General features: G+C 41.7%; 1 protein-coding gene across 1 annotated transcript; it reads left to right on the top strand.

The window, feature by feature from the left end:
* Window positions 1-257: 257 nt before the first annotated feature.
* LOC139422787 (E3 ubiquitin-protein ligase KCMF1-like) lies at window positions 258-10662 on the top strand. Its single transcript, XM_071174138.1, has 7 exons — window positions 258-439; window positions 3061-3228; window positions 3829-3968; window positions 4278-4379; window positions 4630-4807; window positions 5153-5435; window positions 8993-10662. Exons 1-7 carry the CDS (start codon window positions 424-426, stop codon window positions 9279-9281), a joined length of 1176 nt encoding a protein of 391 aa, XP_071030239.1. The 5' UTR covers window positions 258-423; the 3' UTR covers window positions 9282-10662.
* The last annotated feature ends 8859 nt before the right edge of the window (window positions 10663-19521 follow it).

Genomic DNA, 19521 nt, shown 5'->3' with positions numbered 1-19521 from the left:
TAGGTGTGTCCAAACTTTTTACTGGTACTGTATGTATATATATATATTTTTTTTACATCAAACTAGTCAGGGATTGCATTGGGAAAATAGTTTTCTTGTCTCACCTTTTGAATACAAAAGGTGGCTGAATCATAAAATGGATTCTATAGGCAGATTTTTTTTTTATACCCTCTTCAGTTGAACAACCACATTATTGTGAAGGGCACCCCCTAGTGTTTCTTCAGCAGACTGCGAATTCTCTGTCTCAGTACTTCTTCGTGACAGCCAGGGAGGGGGAAGCACAGAACTGTAAGCTCAGGATCCATCTTAAAGAGAAAATACGAAATAGAAATCGCGTCCCAGGTTTATCTCTTAAAAGCTGTATATTTTCTGCGTGATCCGTGCTAGGGAGGCCGAGGAGGGGGCTGTGTCATCGTCTGTAGGATGTCCCGACATGAGGGTAAGTGAAAAATAGACGTCCATAGCTAACATTAGCTTCCTGGGGTTGGTCAGTGGGTTGCCATGTTTTGTATTGCAATGCATTGGACAGGGCTCATGATGGCGGCCACCATGAATTTTCTCAACCTCCTGATTGCTGAGTAGAACCAGGCTGATTCTTGATAACGACAGTCTCCGTATTTATGAACAGTCATGTTTCAAAGAAGTAATACTTCTAGTGAGCGGTCGTTTCTTATTCTAGCGAGTTAGCTAATGCTAGGTAGCTTGCTATCTAACGTAGCTAGCTAAAGTGATGGTCCGACTGCCAGTTGCTATAGCTAGGACGTTGGCTAGCTAGCTTTCTTCAATGACAACGTCGTTAGCCTAGTAGTTAAGTTTCCAGACTGGCCTTTTTTAGGAAGGGTGAATGCGTGGTGTGTGTTGGTATGGCCACATTGTTTTCGTAGGTAGTTTAGTTAACAAGTTATTTAACTGGACTAAGTGCTGAAATACTCCATGCCACCCAAGAAGGGTTTGGTCACTGAATGCACTGTCATCAAGGTAGTTTGAGGCCTCAATCACAGTGGCCCAAACTTAACCAGGCAGCTAGCTAGCTGCTACCTAGTTTACTAACTAGTTCGCCCGTCTTCTACCTTCACTTAATTAACGTTATCTAGCTACCGGTGTTATGGTTACATTCTTTAGCTAATTAGCTAACTCATTGGATCAGTAGAGTATGCTAGCTAACTGCAAACAGAGTGAATCGACTAACTAGTATAAGTTAGCTAGCTAGTTAAGTTGACCCTGTTAGAGCACGGTTTTGGAGAACACCCGGCATCAACCTACTTGATAGCTACTTCGACATCTGTCTGGCTTGCTGGACTCACTTGTTGGACTACGTCATATTAGGTCTGGATGAATAGCCAGGTCTGGATTTTTTCTCCTATAACGTTAGCTAACTAAGGATCTGTGCACTTATGAAGGAAGGCCTGTCAGTGTATGGTGAAAGTGTTCTCAGTCACTGTCCCTCCATAGTTATGTCAAAATGACATACAGTTCCAAATAGGATGTTTGCCTAAGCAGCACACCTTTATCCAGAGTCCAGACAAGCATTGCATAGACACCCATAGGTGTGACAGACACCAGGCATCTGAAAACCATTTGAGTAGTGTAGCAAGGGGTGTAACTAAATGATTTGGTGTCATTTTTTTTTCCATTAGTGCTTTATTGGCATCAAGAATGGGAAGTCAAGGGCTGTTGTCATCACAGAGCAAGGGCAAATTCTCAATTTGGAGAATCCAGACAATTTAATGATAGATCAGTACAGAAGTTCTCAGAATTGTGTGACTGTGGGTGTGTTCGTAAATTAATTCTGGCTATCTTTTATTGAACCTTTATTTAAATAGGCAAGTCAGTTAAGAACAAATTCTTATTTACATTGACGGCCTAACCAGGACGATGCTGGGCCAATTGTGCGCCGCCCTATGGGAGTCCCAATCACGGCCGGTTGTGATACTACAGACCCTGGTTCGATTCCAGGTTGTAACGCCTCTAGCACTGAGATGCAGTGCCTTAGACCGCTGCGCCACTCGGGAGCCCTACTCCGATTTCAGAGCGCTCTCGTCTGAAGGAACCCTTGCTCTAGATGACATGAAAACAGCTAGGCCGAGTAAAATTGTCAGTGAGGTGTTCTCTCATTTGTGTCTGGAAGTAGCTGGCAAGCTAGCCAACTTTAGCAAGTTAGCTTGGGTGCTTGACTGCCATTGTTAGGTCGGAACACTCGGATCAACCCTATTCCTCAGCCAGAGCATCCATTGTGCGCTCCAAGAGCGAAACGCTCTGAATTTACAAACTGGACAATATGACAACTCTCTGAATTTAAGAATGCCCAGAGTTTACTTTGGCACTCCAGAGTGAATTTACGAACGTACCCTAAATGTGAGCAATAAACAGCAAGCAGCATAGCCTAACCTTTTTCAGTTTCACAATTTTGATTCTTTCTTTGTCAGTTACCTAAGGAGGGACATGTGTCAAATGCCTTGGCTTTATGACAGCGGTGAAATGGTCTCATTTCAGCAGCACTAACAAAGTTGAACTGCTGGTTATAGCAGTTTACATAGTGCCTTTTGGAAGGAGGAAACTACAGTCATGTGTATCAGTACAGTATCACTGCAATCACCACGTGATATGATCGAGAAAAACCACGAAGGGACAGCTAGATGACAGTTTTGTGTTTCTTTTAATTTTCACTGTCTATACACTCTGTTTCTTTTCTCCTGATCATCTCGTCTGTCCATCTGCTGTTTAGGCCTGCTTAATTTACTGCACTGTGATATAAAGGCCTGTTTTGCACTTGCAACAACAAATGCAAATGATTACGTACAAATGCATGAGAACTGGACAAGATGGGACCCTATTATTCTGTTCTAGCCAGGTACACACACACACACACTGACATTCATTAATGACCTGCTATTGATGTTCGGTGGATTTGAAAAATTCCTCTCTATTCACATTTGTGGGTTAGTGCCAATGTCATCCAGCCTCTCTTTCTGACTGTCTGCACACAGTGTCCTACTGCACTACCTTAATGGGCTATTAGCCTGTACATTTTGACATTGAATCCTCCCCCTTGTTTTGCAGGTGTGAGCTGTGACGCGTGTTTAAAAGGGAACTTCAGAGGGCGCCGGTACAAGTGTTTAATTTGCTACGACTACGACCTGTGCGCATCGTGCTACGAGAGCGGAGCTACCACAACGAGACACACGTCGGAGCACGCCATGCAGTGTATATTAACCAGGGTAGACTTTGGTAAGGACATCTGCAGTGTAGATTAACCAGGGTAGACTTTGGTAAGGACATCTGCAGTGTAGATTAACCAGGGTAGACTTTGGTAAGGACATCTGCAGTGTAGATTAACCAGGGTAGTCTTTGGTAAGGACATCTGCAGTGTAGATTAACCAGGGTAGTCTTTGGTAAAGACATCTGCAGTGTAGATTAACCAGGGTAGACTTTGGTAAGGACATCTGCAGTGTATATTAACCAGGGTAGACTTTGGTAAGGACATCTGCAGTGTAGATTAAACATGTTACATTATGAGAAGGGACAGGAGTTTTTTTTCCTGCCCACGTGACCCAGCAGGGCTATCTTGTTGTTCTTCCTGGTCAGGTCATGTGGTCCGGAAAACTCTTCGCACTTAATGTTATTATTAATTAGATTTTTGTTGATCATTTTGCTTTCAGTGTATTTGCATGATGAATTTGAAATGTATTTTTGTTTTCTACCTTATGCGCTTTGAGCATGTGAAATGTGCTCAACAAATTCAATGTGATTATTATTCGATATGAGGTTTGTTGTATTATGCCGATTATTATTAATGTGACTCTAAAGATGGATGGTTTTGCTTTGCAGACCTGTATTACGGCGGCGAGGCGTTCTCAGTAGAGCAGCCCCAGAGCTTTTCCTGTCCTTACTGTGGTAAAATGGGCTACACAGAGACATCCCTACAGGAGCATGTCACCTCAGACCATGCAGAGACTTCCACAGAGGTGGTAAGTGGGGGATATCATCCTAGTGTTTCATCTAGCATCACTAAGACAGGACAGACTGGTCCCTCAGTCTAGCTCTGTTGCTATTCTGCCTGAAAAAATGTGGGCTCCATTTCTTTCAATAGAATGTTTTGGTGTTTACCACCTCTAAAAATCTAGGGGAAACATTGCATCCAATGACATCTCATACATCCAAATTTGATTCCAGGGCTCATGGAAGCATTAACGCAATTCTCAAATAATTATTTGACAACTGATGCTTGTGAATGGTCAGTTGAATATATCCAGAGGGTGCTTACTGCTTCATTTCAGATCTGTCCAATATGTGCTGCGTTGCCGGGCGGGGACCCCAATCACGTGACTGACGACTTTGCTGCTCATCTCACACTTGAACACAGAGCACCTAGAGACTTAATATCCTTTTACGCAGCTCGACTGTGTGTGTGTGTGTGTGTGTGTGTGTGTGTGTGTGTGTGTGTGTGTGTGTGTGTGTGTGTGTGTGTGTGTGTGTGTGTGTGTGTGTGTGTGTGTGTGTGTGTGTGTGGTCTGCTTGTGTGTGCCTACCTACCTTTGTGGATGCGACAACTATACACGTCTGTGGATGTGACTATTCCAGTTACTTGCGAGCCCCTTGGTCTGTACTCCTTAACCCACTGTGTTTTACGATGAGTCCAGTGGCGTCCGGCACGTGCGTCGGATGTTCCACCACGGTCGTGGGCTGGGCGGTCCTAGGGCACGCAGGACCAACATGCACTTTACTAGCAGCTCCACTGGGGGGCTCTCTTCCTCACAGAGTTCCTCTTACTCCCCCAGTAACAGGGAAGCCATGGACCCTATAGCAGGTGAGCAGTACACCTGGTCTGACCAGTCTGTCTGTCAGTATAACTGCAAACAGGGTCTTCCTCATAGAAATGGTTAGAGATTCTATAGTTTCTCCCCTCTTGTGGCTCCTATGTACTTGGTTACTCATGGAGTCATTTGACATAAAATAAGTAAAATTCTCTCTCCATGAGACTGAATGGCTCCTGTCTCCAATGAAGTATAACCACTGTGTAATGTCTCTTGTCCAAAGCACTGTGACACCCCTACAGTAGTGTGGTGTCTCCCAACAGCGTGTCTATACTGGAGAATGTTCATTTGACTGTCACCAAAATGATCTCAAAATCATTCATCTCCCCTCCCCACAGAGCTATTGTCTCAACTGTCGGGCGTGCGGCGCTCGGCGGGTGGCCAGCTCAACTCGTCGGGCCCGTCTGCGTCTCAGCTGCAGCAGCTACAGATGCAGCTGCAGCTGGAGCGCCAGCAGGCCCAGGCGGCCCGCCAGCAGCTGGAGACGGCCAGGAATGCCACACGACGCTCTAACCCCGGCGGCAACATCAGTGCCACCATCCCACCTCCCAGCGCCAACTCGGTCGGCGTGGCCGAGAGCAATCCCATGGCCTCCCACAGCTCCCAGTTCCTGCTCACACGGTGAGTTGTCTACTCGTGGACAGAGCCTTCTACTTAGTGTTTTTAAAAATGGATCAATGTTCTGCAGACTTCTGGACTTCTACCACATTGTTACAGCTCCCAGGACCCAAGTTGTTCCTATCAACTCCCTGTGGCATGGCCTCCCTTATCCTCCTGTTTGTCCCCCTACGCAGTGTCGTCTCCCCCCTACGTGGTGTCGTAGGGGGTCATCTCCCACCCCCCCGCAGTGTCGTGGGTCGACACCTACTCGGTGTCGTGTCTTTGCTATGCCAGATTAAGTGATATGACATGATATTTTATAAAATAATTTCTCTGTAATTAATATTACCTGATTAAACTAATCATGTAAATGTAATTAACTAGGAAATCTGGGCACCACGGAATAATATTTATAGAGCTGTTGTCTCCCGAATAAACTCTTAAAGACCTGGGAATCTTTTATATCAATAGCAGTCACATCTGAACATCGTAAAATTCTTGGTTATCGTCACAAACCGTGGCTAACAAGTTGAATCAGCAGTAGAAAATTTGGTTTAATTATTTATGTACTAAATACCTAAATAATCACACAGAATTACATATACACAGGATGGATCATACATTGATTACTAATTATGTCATACAAGAAAACGTCCCTAGCGGACGGAGCCGATATGACGGCTGGTTACACAAAGAAAGGGGGTTGAGTTTGAATGAAAGCGCGAGAAGACTGAGAAACCAACGGATTGGGTCTCTATAGGACCTCATGAAGCTATGCTATCGTAAATACAGAATCTAATGCATTCTAAATTGCTGCCCATTTGGAAAAGGAAAATAAAATAAATATTTACTCTGCGCTGCGCTTCGATATATTAGTGGTAGATGGAAGGCTGGGTTGCCTAGCAGAGAGATCCCTTGTCCTTGGAAGAATATGTATTGTGGTAGAACGGATACGTTGTAGTACCATCGTTGTGTGGTAGAATGGATCTGTTGTAGTACCCTGTCTTTCTGAAGAGATTGTCCGTCCTTTCCTAGCCCACGTTTACAGCTGCTGCTGCTAACTCAACGTCTAGGATGTATCACTTCTTTAGTGAATAAGAGTTCAAAGTTCAAATCAAGTTGCCATACTATAAGCTCATGCTATATTCTGGCTGGTATAGTCTAAATTCATCCTTCCAGCGTGTCGATCGTCACTTCCACGTTGAAATTCGCTCTTCTAAACGTATGGACATCAGTCCTCACGTCATCGGGAACACAATGATAATTTCGTTAGGTTGTAGTCTTTCAACTATTCACAACCAGAGCTCACGCTGAGGTTGGCTTAGTTCTGTAGTTGATATTAGCCCTTTTAAATGTATGGACCGCAGTCCTCACGTCATCGGGAACACCAGGTTGACTCTCGTCAATGGGCTTTTGTAGTGGTGGAGAGAAGGGCGTGTTTCCTAGTTCACAACCAATGTCTGTTCAATTGGGCGGGGGCCACTGAGTGAGCAGAGTTTACTTATGAAAACAATTCTCTAATTTAGAAGCTAAAATTACATTTAATATTTTCACAAAGAGTTTCATATTTAAACATTTAAATTGCACAACAATTCCATGTGAATCCGATAACTAGAATGTGTAGACTTTCCAAGATACAGTTTATGTCGTCCTATCGTCAGTAATAATGTTTCAGACAACAACTGATCTGACATCATATTTTTTAAGTACCAACAGATACTTTCAACTGGTTGGATTACAGAAATATTGTTCCGTTCCCAACCTTTTGATGTTACTATATTCTCTCTATGTTAACAAAGTCTTTCCAAGAGTCAAATCTATAGAGAGAGAAAAGGGGGAAAGGTATTGATGGGGGTCATAAACCTCACCAACAGAACGTCATGACAGCGGTGTCGTCTCCCAAGCCCCCTTACGCGGTGTCGTCTCCCAACACCCTTACCTCAACTAGAGGTCCACTGATTATGATTTTTCACCGCCGATACCAATTATTGGAGGACCAAAAGGTGATACCGATTTTAATCGGACTGTGTGTGTGTGTTTGTGTAATAATGACAATTACAACAATACATCAATGAACACTTATTTTAACTTAATATAATACATAAATAAAATCTATTTTGTCTCAAATAAATAATAAAACATGCTTAATTTGGTTTAAATAATGCAAAAACACAGTGTTGGAGAAGAAAGTAGAAGTGCAATATGTGCCATGTAAAAAAAAAAAAAAGTTCCTTGCTCATGAGAACATATGAAAGCTGGTGGTTCAATATTCCCCGTTAAGAAGTTTTAAGTTTGTAGTTATTATGACGCGTCAACTATTTCTCTATATACCATTTGACTACCTTTGACTATTGGATGTTCTAATAGGCACTTTAGTATTGCCAGCCTAATCTCAGGAGTTGTTAAGCTTGAGTTGATAGGCATCACGCTGTGAAGCAAACATTGCTAAGAGCTGCTGGTAAACGCAGTCAAGTTTGAATGAATGCTTACGATCCTGCTGCTGCCTACCACCTCTCAGTCAGACTGCTCTATCAAATCATAGACTTAATTATAATAAACACAGAAATACGAGCCATTGGTCATTAATATGGTCAAATCTGGAAAGTATAATTTCGAAAACAATAAGTTTATTATTTCAGTGAAATACGGAACCGTTCCATTTTTTATTGAACGGGTGGCATCCCTAAGTCTAAGTTATTGCTGTTACATTGCACAACCTTCAATGTTATGTCATAATTATGTAAAATTCTGGCAAATTAGTTCGAAACGAGCCAGGCTGCCCAAACTGTTGCATATACCCTGACTCTGCGTGCAATGAACGCAAGAGAAGTGACACAAATTCTCTAGTTAATATTGCCTGCTAACATGAATTTATTTTAACTAAATATGCAGGTTTAAAAAAATGAATACTTGTGATATTGATTTTAAGAAAGGTGTTGATGCTTATGGTTAGGTACATTTGTGCAACGATTGTGATTTTTTTTTTGCGAATGCGCTTTTGTTAAATCATCCCCCGTTTGGCGAAATAGGTTGTGATTTCATAATAAAGTAACAGGCACCGCATTGATTATATGCAACACAGGACAAGCTAGTTAACCTGGTAATATCATCAACCATGTGTAGTTAACTAGTGATTATGTGAAGATTGATTGTTTTTTATAAGATACGTTTAATGCCAGCTAGCAACTTACCTTGGCTCCTTGCTGCACTCGTGTAACAGGTGGTCAAGCCTGCATGCATTTTCCTCGCGGAATGCAATGTGATCGGTCATAATCGGTGTCCAAAAATACAGATTACCGAATTTATGAAAACTTGAAATCGGCCCTAATTAATCAGCCTCTACTACCAACCCCCTTTACATGGTGTCTCCCAACCCCCTTTACATGGTGTCTCCCAACCCCCTTTACATGGTGTCTCCCAACCCCCTTTACATGGTGTCTCCCACCGCAATCTGTTCTCAGCATCCACAGGCCTACCCAGGTCTTTTCTCCCACTACCTTGAACCGTCTCTCCCATTTCCTTCATGTAGTCCCTCTGGTCTGTGTTAACCAGGTATCCTCCTCTCTGTCCTCCTACAGTTTGAATGAGCCCAAGATGTCGGAGGCGGAGCGGCAGGCGCTGGAGGGTGAGCGCGCCGACCGCAGCCTGTTTGTCCAGGAGCTGCTGTTGAGCACGCTGATGCGCGAGGAGAGCTCCTCTTCGGACGAGGACGAGCGGCGAGACTTTGCCAGCTTTGGGGCCATGGGCTGCGTGGATATCATGCCTTTAGACGTGGCCCTGGAGAACCTCAACCTCAGGGAGAGCGGTACTGGCGGTTACAACAGCAGCTCTAGGAGCTCTAAGGAGCCTCCACCACCTCCTCTTTGATGATATCCCAACACCACGCAGACTTTGTCCTCTGTGCTGCCACTGCCAGTGACGGGCGGGCAGCAGGATCTTTTGGGGTTTGTTTTTTGGTGATTGTAATTTCAGGTCTGTCACCTTTGTTACATTTGTGTACAACCATAAAAAAGGAGAGCGGGAGCGATTGGGGAAAGTGCAAGTGGATGAGTGCGCAGCGCTAAGCGAGCGAGAGATTATATATATATATATATATATATATATATCAAATGTTGATAATCAGTTCTACACAACAAATTTGTTCCTTTAGCAGGTAAGCATTAGGTAGATGTGGCAGATCTCTCTTCCTGTTCTCATGCAAAATGATCTCCTTATAAATACCCCACATTCAAAACCTGAAGAGGAACCAGACACCCTATGGTGAAGCTGCTGTGTGTATTTATGACTTAACAAATAAAAAGTGCTTGGATAGTTAACCATAAACTACTGCATGAGGTTCTTTGCATTGTGCATGACTTTTAATGACCTCATCATTAAAAAGGGAGAGAGAAAATATCCCGACGCTTTCTCTCGCCAACCATTTTAAACGGTTACTTGAAACATGATTTGAGTTTTTCCGAAAAATGTGATATTGCAAAAAAAACTGACATGCTGAATAATTTAGGAACTTTTTAAAACTTTTTTGTTTGAAATAGAAAAACATCATATTGGAATCTGCAGTAGCTTTAAAAAGAAAACAATGCAATGTGTTTATCTCTCAGCTCCGGTTGGTCCTTCCCTCCTTTGTGACATCGTCTGACTATAACATCAACTTGCTGCACTAACAGCAAAACTCAAGAGAAACTCGAGACATCTGCATTCACTTAGCAGATAAAATAATACAATACTAGGAGCAGAAAAACAAGATCTTGTCTCTGACATTTTTCTTAGCTGTTGATTGTTCTAGTGAGAAGCTGTGTGTAACCACCAGATGTTGTTTCTAATTTATGCACCTGTACAGAAGAACTAGTCTCCCATTCTCATCGATCGCACTCTACTCTTCTCCATCTCTCTGCTTCTGTAGGCCCAGATTCCTTAAGTTCATTTGTGTTACTTTCTTTGAGGAAGGGGAGCGCGAGACTTTCCACATTGCAGGCATTGTTTTTTGTTCGACTGAAGAATGATTATTTTTTCTCAGCTAAGGATAGCACCTTCTATTTATTATTTTAGTTTCTCTGATTCTTTTAAGCCTTGTAATGAATCATACCACCTCCATGCCTATACTCTTATCCTCTGTAAAATACAATGAGATGTATATTGAATTTGTGCGTTAACTTTCATAATGGTTCTAGGATATGGGCAGACTTTTTTTTATTTTTAATGTAAATTTAGAATACAATAAACTGCGCACAGCTTTTGATGAAACCAAGCCCCTCCCTCTTGATCTTTGGTGTCTTATTTGGCTACTGTATAGGGCTCTTCACACTACTGAGCCGAACTGAGCTGGCCTGGTTAGTCATCCACCATAGTTGCTGGAAAGGACAATGTGAGAAGAAAATATCCAACCCTTATCCAGTACAGTTTTGGTTTGGATCTGCTAGTGTAAAAGGTTATATGTATCACAATGGGCTAGGCTATAAAGGGATAGTGTGAGATTCTGGGAATAAAGCCATTTTCTAGTTCCCCCGTGTCATGCGAACTTGTGGATACCATTTTTGTCTTTGCGTGCAGTATGAAGAAAGTTAGAGGCAGTTTTGTGAGCCAATGCTAACTAGAGTTAAGCAATGACTGGATGTCTACAGGTACATTAGCATACTCAACAGTACCTACAATTGTATTTACAATTTCACCTGACTCTGGGTAAGTAGAAAAATTGCTTAATTTCCAGAATCTCGCAGTATCCCTTTTAAGGAGTTATTTTATTTAACTGGGTGTGTACCAAACAAGGTTACAAAAGCAAGGCTCAACAAAATACTATTGTGCAGCACCAACTTCCCTGGTTGTAAAGACCAATGGACCCTGTGTACTTTGACCTCTCACTGCACATCAATGCCTGCACCTTTTTACTACTAGTATGACTGAGCAGTGAGCAACACACTGCACTCACTATGGAAACAAGTAGGCCCTAGTGTCTATAAACTGAAATGATTTGGAAAGGCACACACCGGTCTATATAAAGGTGCCACAGTTGACAGTGCATGTCAGAGTAATAACCAAGTCAGGAGGTTGAAGGAATTAACTGTAGAATGCCAAGGCAGGATTGTGCACAGTTCTGGGGAAGGGTATAAAAACATGTCTGCAGCATTGAAGGTCCCCAAGAACACAGTGGTCTCCATCCTTAAATGGAAGAAGTTTGGAACCACCAATAAGCTTTTTCTGTGGGGTTGTGTTGGTGGTGTAACCGTGTTAGAGCTGTCAAATCTGTGAGCTCTGGTGGTCATTGTCACAAACCACAGGAATTGTAAGCTATATGGAAATGACACATTGTAATTCATTTTAAGGAAGTAATAGGTTAAAATCAGTGTAAAAACTTGTAACACTGCTGCATGGGATTTTTACTCGTGCATCCAATGCAGGAGCTGCTTGTTGATTTGACAGCTCTATCACAGTTCACCCTCCTACACGCTTTAAAAAATTGTTTTAAAAGCAATGAAAAACTATTTGTCAGTTTACACAGGTTACCGCTGATCGAATCCTGGCCTAAATGACTGCAACAAAGGTTATGCTCATTAGGGCACACTGTAGCAAAATGTTTTGCAACGAAAAATTTGGTTTTTAATTTTTTATATTGGGTCAATTCAGATAGAGAACCACTCCATTTTGTGCCTAATAAAATCGACCAAGCACTAAGAGAATAATTTGTGGTCCCCAAATCTTAACCTAGAACAAAGCGGCGTGTTTTGCTCTTAATTGTAATCAGAGGGCTGATATAAATACTATGCATGGCAGTCTCTCTTGGCTAAGAGTTGAGGAGAGACTGACTGCATCACTTATTCTTATAAGAAACGTGTTGAAAATTACATAGTCAATTTACACACAGCTCTGACACACACTTATGCCACCAGGGCTCTTTTCATAGTCCCCAAATCCAGAACAAATTCAAGAAAGCGTACAATATTATATAGAGCCCTTATTGCATGGAGCTTCCTTCCATCTCATATTGCTCAATTAAACAGCAAACCTGCTTTCAAAACCAGAAAGCAAACCGGCACAACGATGCTCCTCTATTTGACCTAGATAGTTTGTGTGTATATGCAGGCTACATGTGCCTTTTAAAAATGTATGTAGTTCTATTCTTGTCTAATGATGTTCTGTATTATGTCATTCTGTATTATGTTTCATGTTTTGTGTGGACCCCAGGAATCCTAATAAAATACCAAATAACCAGTTGGGGAGGAAATGTAAGAACTGTCCTAGGGACCACTTCACACTGCTAGTTTTGATTTGACTGTGTATCAGGACCTTTGCTACGGGCAAGCTGCCGTTGTCATTTAACTGTGTTTGTTAGATCCCAACTTTGACCTTGGAATTCCTTTCATAAAACTGCGAGGGCTGGCTCTTTTAAAATAGCCACCAGACGCAATGGTGGGTGCACATATCAAGTATCAATCAACACTGCTTAGATACTCTGCCTGTCTATCAGACAGAATAGAGAGTTGGGTCATATTCAGTAGGCACAAAATGTAAGAAAGTACCTCCCTGGAAAGAACAGCTATCTGAACAAGTAACTCATTTTCTGTTGCCAAAACATTTTGCTATGGTGTGCCCTGATGGTGGAGCAGGAGCAGTAAATCAATGTGATTTATGAGATGCATGGATCTGGTGAGGCTACTGGGGTACAAGATTGGGAGCGTGCTATGGAATTCTCCTGCAGGTCGGTAGCCTACTTGCAATATATCATGTGAATTGATGAGATATTATTGGCATATCCGGTTTACAATTTCACATAACTTGCTAACAATTGAACAGCTGCACAAAGACACCCATATCTCAGATAATTCAATCAGCTTGGTGTTCTATAAATTATTTAGATGTACACAACCTCACGGATCATAACGCATGAGATTGGTATTGTAAATTATAACTGACATTATGAAAGGAGACAACTTATTGTAAGACATATCACCTTTATTAAATGCACAGTGTTTACAAGGAACAATTCCATTAACTGCAGAGAAGTTACTCGCATGATGCACAAAGATTTGATTGATAGAATTGAATGTTACGTAAGCAGTGACACAATCTGCTGGGAGAAAAAAAAACACACACACACACCGCAGTTCAGGGGCATCATACTCACAAACGTATGACCGTGTACACTCTGACTCTCACTCGACATCATTCAGCCAGCAAGTAAAACATATCTGCACAGGGATAAAAAAAAAATGCTTTTTCATATTTACAAAATAACCAGTGGCAATCCCCCCCATCCCGAGAGATTACATTCAAAAAAAGGTCCCATCCCTTCTAGATTACATTCAAAATAACATACTATTATTCATGATGCAGTCACAGTTATTCATCTGAAAGAAGACCAATAGGCCAGAAATAGACGAGTGGTTGGGTGGTGAAATGATGATGGTCCCCATTGGTTCACCTGGTCGCTGGATTTGGTCCTTCGATGTTCCAGGTGACCAAGAAGTTATGGCCTTCTCACAGACAGACGGCACTCAGTCAGTCATAACCTCTATGGTCCTTCCACCAGATAGGAAAGAAGGGTGAGCTGGGATATAGGACTGAATCAGTTCCTTCTTCATAAAGAAAATACAATTTTAAAGGAATCTCTTCTCGAGTTTGAAAGTTCCACCAAAAAATGTGATAGTATTCTCACTGATATGAACAAGCACAAATAAATTATATTTGTTTTTTTAGCACTAATACATTTGTATTTACATATTGCCAGTGGCCCATAACACATTTTTGTCACACATTTTTTGATAAAGTACCTGTTTGAAACAGAATATACTATAGAACATACTATTAATTTAGACAAATATACGAACTGTACAAAATGGAATGCAGATTACAGGCGATTCAGAATATTCATAGCAGACACACATGACTATAATAGAGAATGGCCTAAAAAGCTGGAACTGGTCAAGAAAGAACCGACCATTGACAGATCATGGTCGCCAAACAAATATGTACGCTTTTTCAGTGTTATGTTGCAGACAGTCCAACATAAACGAAGGCAGGTTTTTGTGGTGTTTAGCAAAGAATGCAACAGGGATGATGGTGATAATACAGCAATTTAATTGACAGTGGCTCAAAGCACAGGAGTTTGGGTGTGCACTTCTGACTCACTAAAGAGCATTATTGCCACAGCAAACATTAATGCACTGGATAATCTCTATATCAAAAGCCAAAGGTTATGGGAACTGGGATCTTATGTAGTATCACTGATAAAACAGTAGTGTAGAGATCACGTTTATGAGTAAGAGTTCGGCCCGAGATTCTATCCGATAGCCCCTTTTCGGCTATACATGTTAGTGTCGCCATGGAGATCGCGTTCAAAGTAAACACTGCAGATGTTGGCTCAATTGGAAATGACCGTTAAATGCAAACTGTGCTACAACGTGGATCTTCCGCAGTCCGGATTGAATCCTGGCCTTAGCCTACTCCAGTAAAGACAGCATAGAGATAGAGAAAGTGGAAAGATTTTACATTGATATTGATATTGATTTCAGTCTCTCGATGTGCAAAACTGAGACATAGAGACATACCCCAAGCGACTTACAGCTGTAATCGCAGCAAAAGGTGGCGCTACAAAGTATTAACTTAAGGGGGCTGAATAATTTTGCACGCCCAATTTTTCAGTTTTTGATTTGTTAAAAAAGTTTGAAATATCCAATAAATGTCGTTCCACTTCATGATTGTGTCCCACTTGTTGTTGATTCTTCACAAAAAAATACAGTTTTATATCTTTATGTTTGAAGCCTGAAATGTGGCAAAAGGTCGCAAAGTTCAAGGGGGCCGAATACTTTCGCAAGGCACTGTAAGTCACTGTATCACAATTCCAGTGGGTCAGAAGTTTACATACTGTACACTAAGTTGACTGTGCCTTTAAACAGCGTGGAAAATTCCAGAAAATTATGCAATGGCTTTAGACGCTTCCTATAGGCTAATTGACATCATTTGAGTCAATTGTAGGTGTACCTGTGGATGTATTTCAAGGCCTACCTTCAAACTCAGTCCCTCTTTGTTTGACATCATGGGAAAATCAAAAGAAATCAGCCTAGACCTAAGAAAAAAATTGTAGACCTCCACAAGTCTGGTTCATCCTTGGGATCAATTTCCAAATGCCTGAAGGTACCACATTCATCTGTACAAACAATAGTACGCAAGTATAAACACCATGGGACCACGCAGCCGTCATACCGCTCAGGAAGGAGACGCGTTCTGTCTCCTAGAGATTGGTGCAAAAAGTGCAAATCAATCCCAGAACAACAGCAAAGGACCTTGCGAAGATGCTGGAGGAAACAGGTACAAAAGTATCTAATTCCACGGTAAAACAAGTCCTATATCAACATAACCTGAAAGGCCACTCAGCAAAGAAGAAGCCACTGCTCCAAAACCGCCATAAAAAAGTCAGACCACGGTTGGCAACTGCACATGGGGACAAAGATCATACTTTTTGGAGAAATGTCCTCGGGTCTGATGAAACAAAAATATAACTGTATGGCCAAAATGACCATCGTTATGTTTGGAGGAAAAAGGGGGAGGCTAGCAAGCCGAAGAACACCATCCCAACCGTGAAGCATGGGGGTGGCAGCATCATGTTGTGGGGGTGCTTTGCTGCGGGATTGTAACGTTCGTCGTTAAGGGTAGACCAAGGCGCAGCGTGATTTGAGTTCATCATATTTTATTAAAATGTGAACCAGCAAAAAAACAATAAACAATACACCGAACGAAAAGCTACGTCGTGCAAAAATACATGCAACCAAACAAAGATGCCACAACTGAAGGTGGGAAAAAGGGCTGCCTAAGTATGATCCCCAATCAGAGACAACGATAGACAGCTGCCTCTGATTGGGAACCATACTAGGCCAACAAAGAAAAAACCTAAGATATACAAAAACTAGAGTACCCACCCTAGTCACACCTAACTAAAACATAGAGAATAAACAGGGATCTCTAAGGTCAGGTCATGACAAGGAGGGACTGGTGCACTTCAAAAAATACATGGCATCATGAGGCAGGAAAATTATGTGGATATATTGAGGCAACATCAGTCATGAAGTTAAAGCTTGGTCAGAAATGGGTCTTCCAAATGGACAATGACCCCAAGCATATTTCCAAAGTTGTGGCAAAATGGCTTAAGGACAACAAAGTCAAGGTATTGGAGTGGCCATCACAAAGCCCTGACCTCAATCCTATAGAAAATTGAGGGCAGAACTGAAAAGGCGTGTGTGAGCAAGGAGGCCTACAAACCTGACTCAGTTACACCAGCTCTGTCAGGAGGAATTGGCCAAAATTCACCCAACATATTGTGGGAAGCTTGTGGAAGGCTACCTGAGATGTTTGACCCAAGTTAAACAATTTAAAGGCAATGCTACTAAATACTAATTGAGTGTATGTAAACTTCTGACCCACTGGGAATGTGATGAAAGAAATCAAAGCTGAAATAAATTATTCTCTCTACTATTATTCTGACATTTCACATTCTTAAAATAAAGTGGTGATACTAACTAACCTAAGGCAGGGAATTTTTACTAGGATTAAATGTCAGGAATTGTGAAAAACTGAGTTTAAATGTATTTGGCTAAGGTGTATGGAAACTTCCGACATCAACTGTATCTCTATTATGCGTGGTAATACTTTGGAACATATTTCCAAAATTAAAATCAATTGGGGCTGCTTTTCTGGTGTTTTTATATTTTTATGTCCAAAAATAAAAGTATATGATTTTTTTATCAAAAAACTTGGGGGGCAAATAAAATCACCCACGGACCGAATTTGGCCAACAGGTGGGAAATCCTGTTATAGGATATGAGATATACTGTATATCAATCAATGTAAGATCACAGAATCACACCCTGGTTGCAATAATATGCTATACAAAATGGAAACAAGTAAATTAGTAATTTAAGTGCATAAATAGCTGAATAGGGGCATTTTACCAGAAAACCTTTTCTAACTCAAGCGCCCATACTCTGTCAATTCCCCACAAATACAGCTGACATAGATAAAATATCCTCAAAAGGCAAAATCCATCATTTCCTATCTGCTTCAATATACTGTAACATTTTATCAATGTCGACAACAACATTTGTAAAGTTGCCTCTGAAAATGCAAAACAAACAGTGGAGTAGAGTTATGGGCCACCAAAAGAATCATACGGTGGAAGATAAAGGGGGTGCTCTATCTAAAGGGGATGCTCTATCTAAAGGGGATGCTCTATCTAAAGGGGATGCTCTATCTAAAGGGGATGCTCTATCTAAAGGGGATGCTCTATCTAAAGGGGATGCTCTATCTAAAGGGGATGCTCTATCTAAAGGGGATGCTCTATCTAAAGGGGATGCTCTATCACCAGCCATTGCTAGTGAATGTGCTCTTCACAAATGACAAAACAAAAGGACAATGTTATGCTCAACTTCCATACTGCTGTGATTTGAGTTGAGGCAACTCAAAGTTCCTCCCTCTTCCAACTTTATACTAGGATATTTTTCACTGTGCTTTAGTTATGCAGTTAAGACTGACATGTGTAGTGCATTCTAAACACATTCAAAACACCAACACCTTCTACATGGACAATGGACAATGTAAGAAGCTAGCAAAATATATTCAGATAGAAAATACCACTGATAATGAACCACAAGCAGAAAACATTAATACAAAAAAGAAAATAATACAAATTAAAAAAATATTTATAAATATGGCATAGAGATGCCATTGTCTTTTAAAAGGTAAACGCTTATTTTAATAAGATTAATGTGTTTTTGTAATATGCACATATGGATATCAACACTCAGGGGATTAACAGTGTTGGTTGTGTGGATGAATGGCTCTCATTCTCTCTGGACTGAGGGTACCTACATAGAGACTTAACATAACATTCATAACCCTACATGCTGCAGTACATTAGCATTTCATAAATACATGGGGAAAAACATTCATGACATGCTTACATACTGCTTATGAATGTGTTATGAAGTCATTATAAGTCCTAAGAGGTACCCTTCATGGCCAGCTCTGGTTGGCCATGACGACAACAGTCCAGTCACAAATCAAAATGACTTAACATGGAAACAATAGAGTCAAGAGCCCTTGACATCAATTAGAAAGTTCTCACATCATAAAAATAGTCCATGACATCTATATAAGCGGTAAGCCTTACTTCATTGCAATGGGTTTAGTTTTCTTTGCACGTCTCGACTTTATATGTCGCTCTACACGAGATGTTCCTCATGTTAGGAAGAACAAGGAAATGCTGTATCCATGTTGGCACGTGTCCATGATGATTTTGAGATGCAGTCATTTTCCCTTGGTTTATCACCAGCAAACACAGTACAATAAAAAAATGTACATTAAGGATCTGTTTCGCTGACCCAGATTTGGCCTACTCCTTTTTTTTTTGGGGGGGGGGGGGGGGGGGGGGGAATTTGACCCCTTTTTCTCCCGAATTTCGTGGTATCCAATTGTTTAGTAGCTACTATCTTGTCTCATCGCTACAACTCCCGTACGGGCTCGGGAGAGACGAAGGTTGAAAGTCATGCGTCCTCCGATACATAACCCAACCAAGCCGCACTGCTTCTTAACACAGCGCGCATCCAACCCAGAAGCCAGCCGCACCAATGTGTCGGAGGAAACACCGTGCATCTGGCAACCTTGGTTAGCGTGCACTGCGCCCGGCCCGCCACAGGAGTCGCTGGTGCGCTATGAGACAAGGATATCCCTACCGGCCAAGCCCTCCCTAACCTGGACGACGCTGGGCCAATTGTGCGTCGCCCCACGGACCCCCCGGTCGCGGCCGGTTGCGACAGAGCCTGGGCGCAAACCCAGAGTCTCTGGTGGCACAGCTGGCGCTGCAGTACAGCGACCTTAACCACTGCGCCACCCGGGAGGCCTTGGCCTACTCCTTGACTAAATTACAATTTAATAAAGATTACTGATCATTTGGTTTCATGGACATTATTAAGTTATTCTTTGACTATTATTTAAAAAGTCCCCGTCAAAGTCCAAGAGTATGTAATTCAAGGTTAACTGATGTTTATATGAAATCCTATTTTTTGCTCTTGATTAACTAAACCAGAATTGGGCCTACTCCAGGATTCTTTTAATCTGGGTT

This window comes from Oncorhynchus clarkii, chromosome 12, assembly GCF_045791955.1.
Source record: "Oncorhynchus clarkii lewisi isolate Uvic-CL-2024 chromosome 12, UVic_Ocla_1.0, whole genome shotgun sequence".
NCBI lineage: Eukaryota > Metazoa > Chordata > Actinopteri > Salmoniformes > Salmonidae > Oncorhynchus > Oncorhynchus clarkii.
The sequence above is the reverse complement of the archived record's forward strand: the minus strand, read 5'-3'. Positions and strand labels throughout refer to the sequence as shown.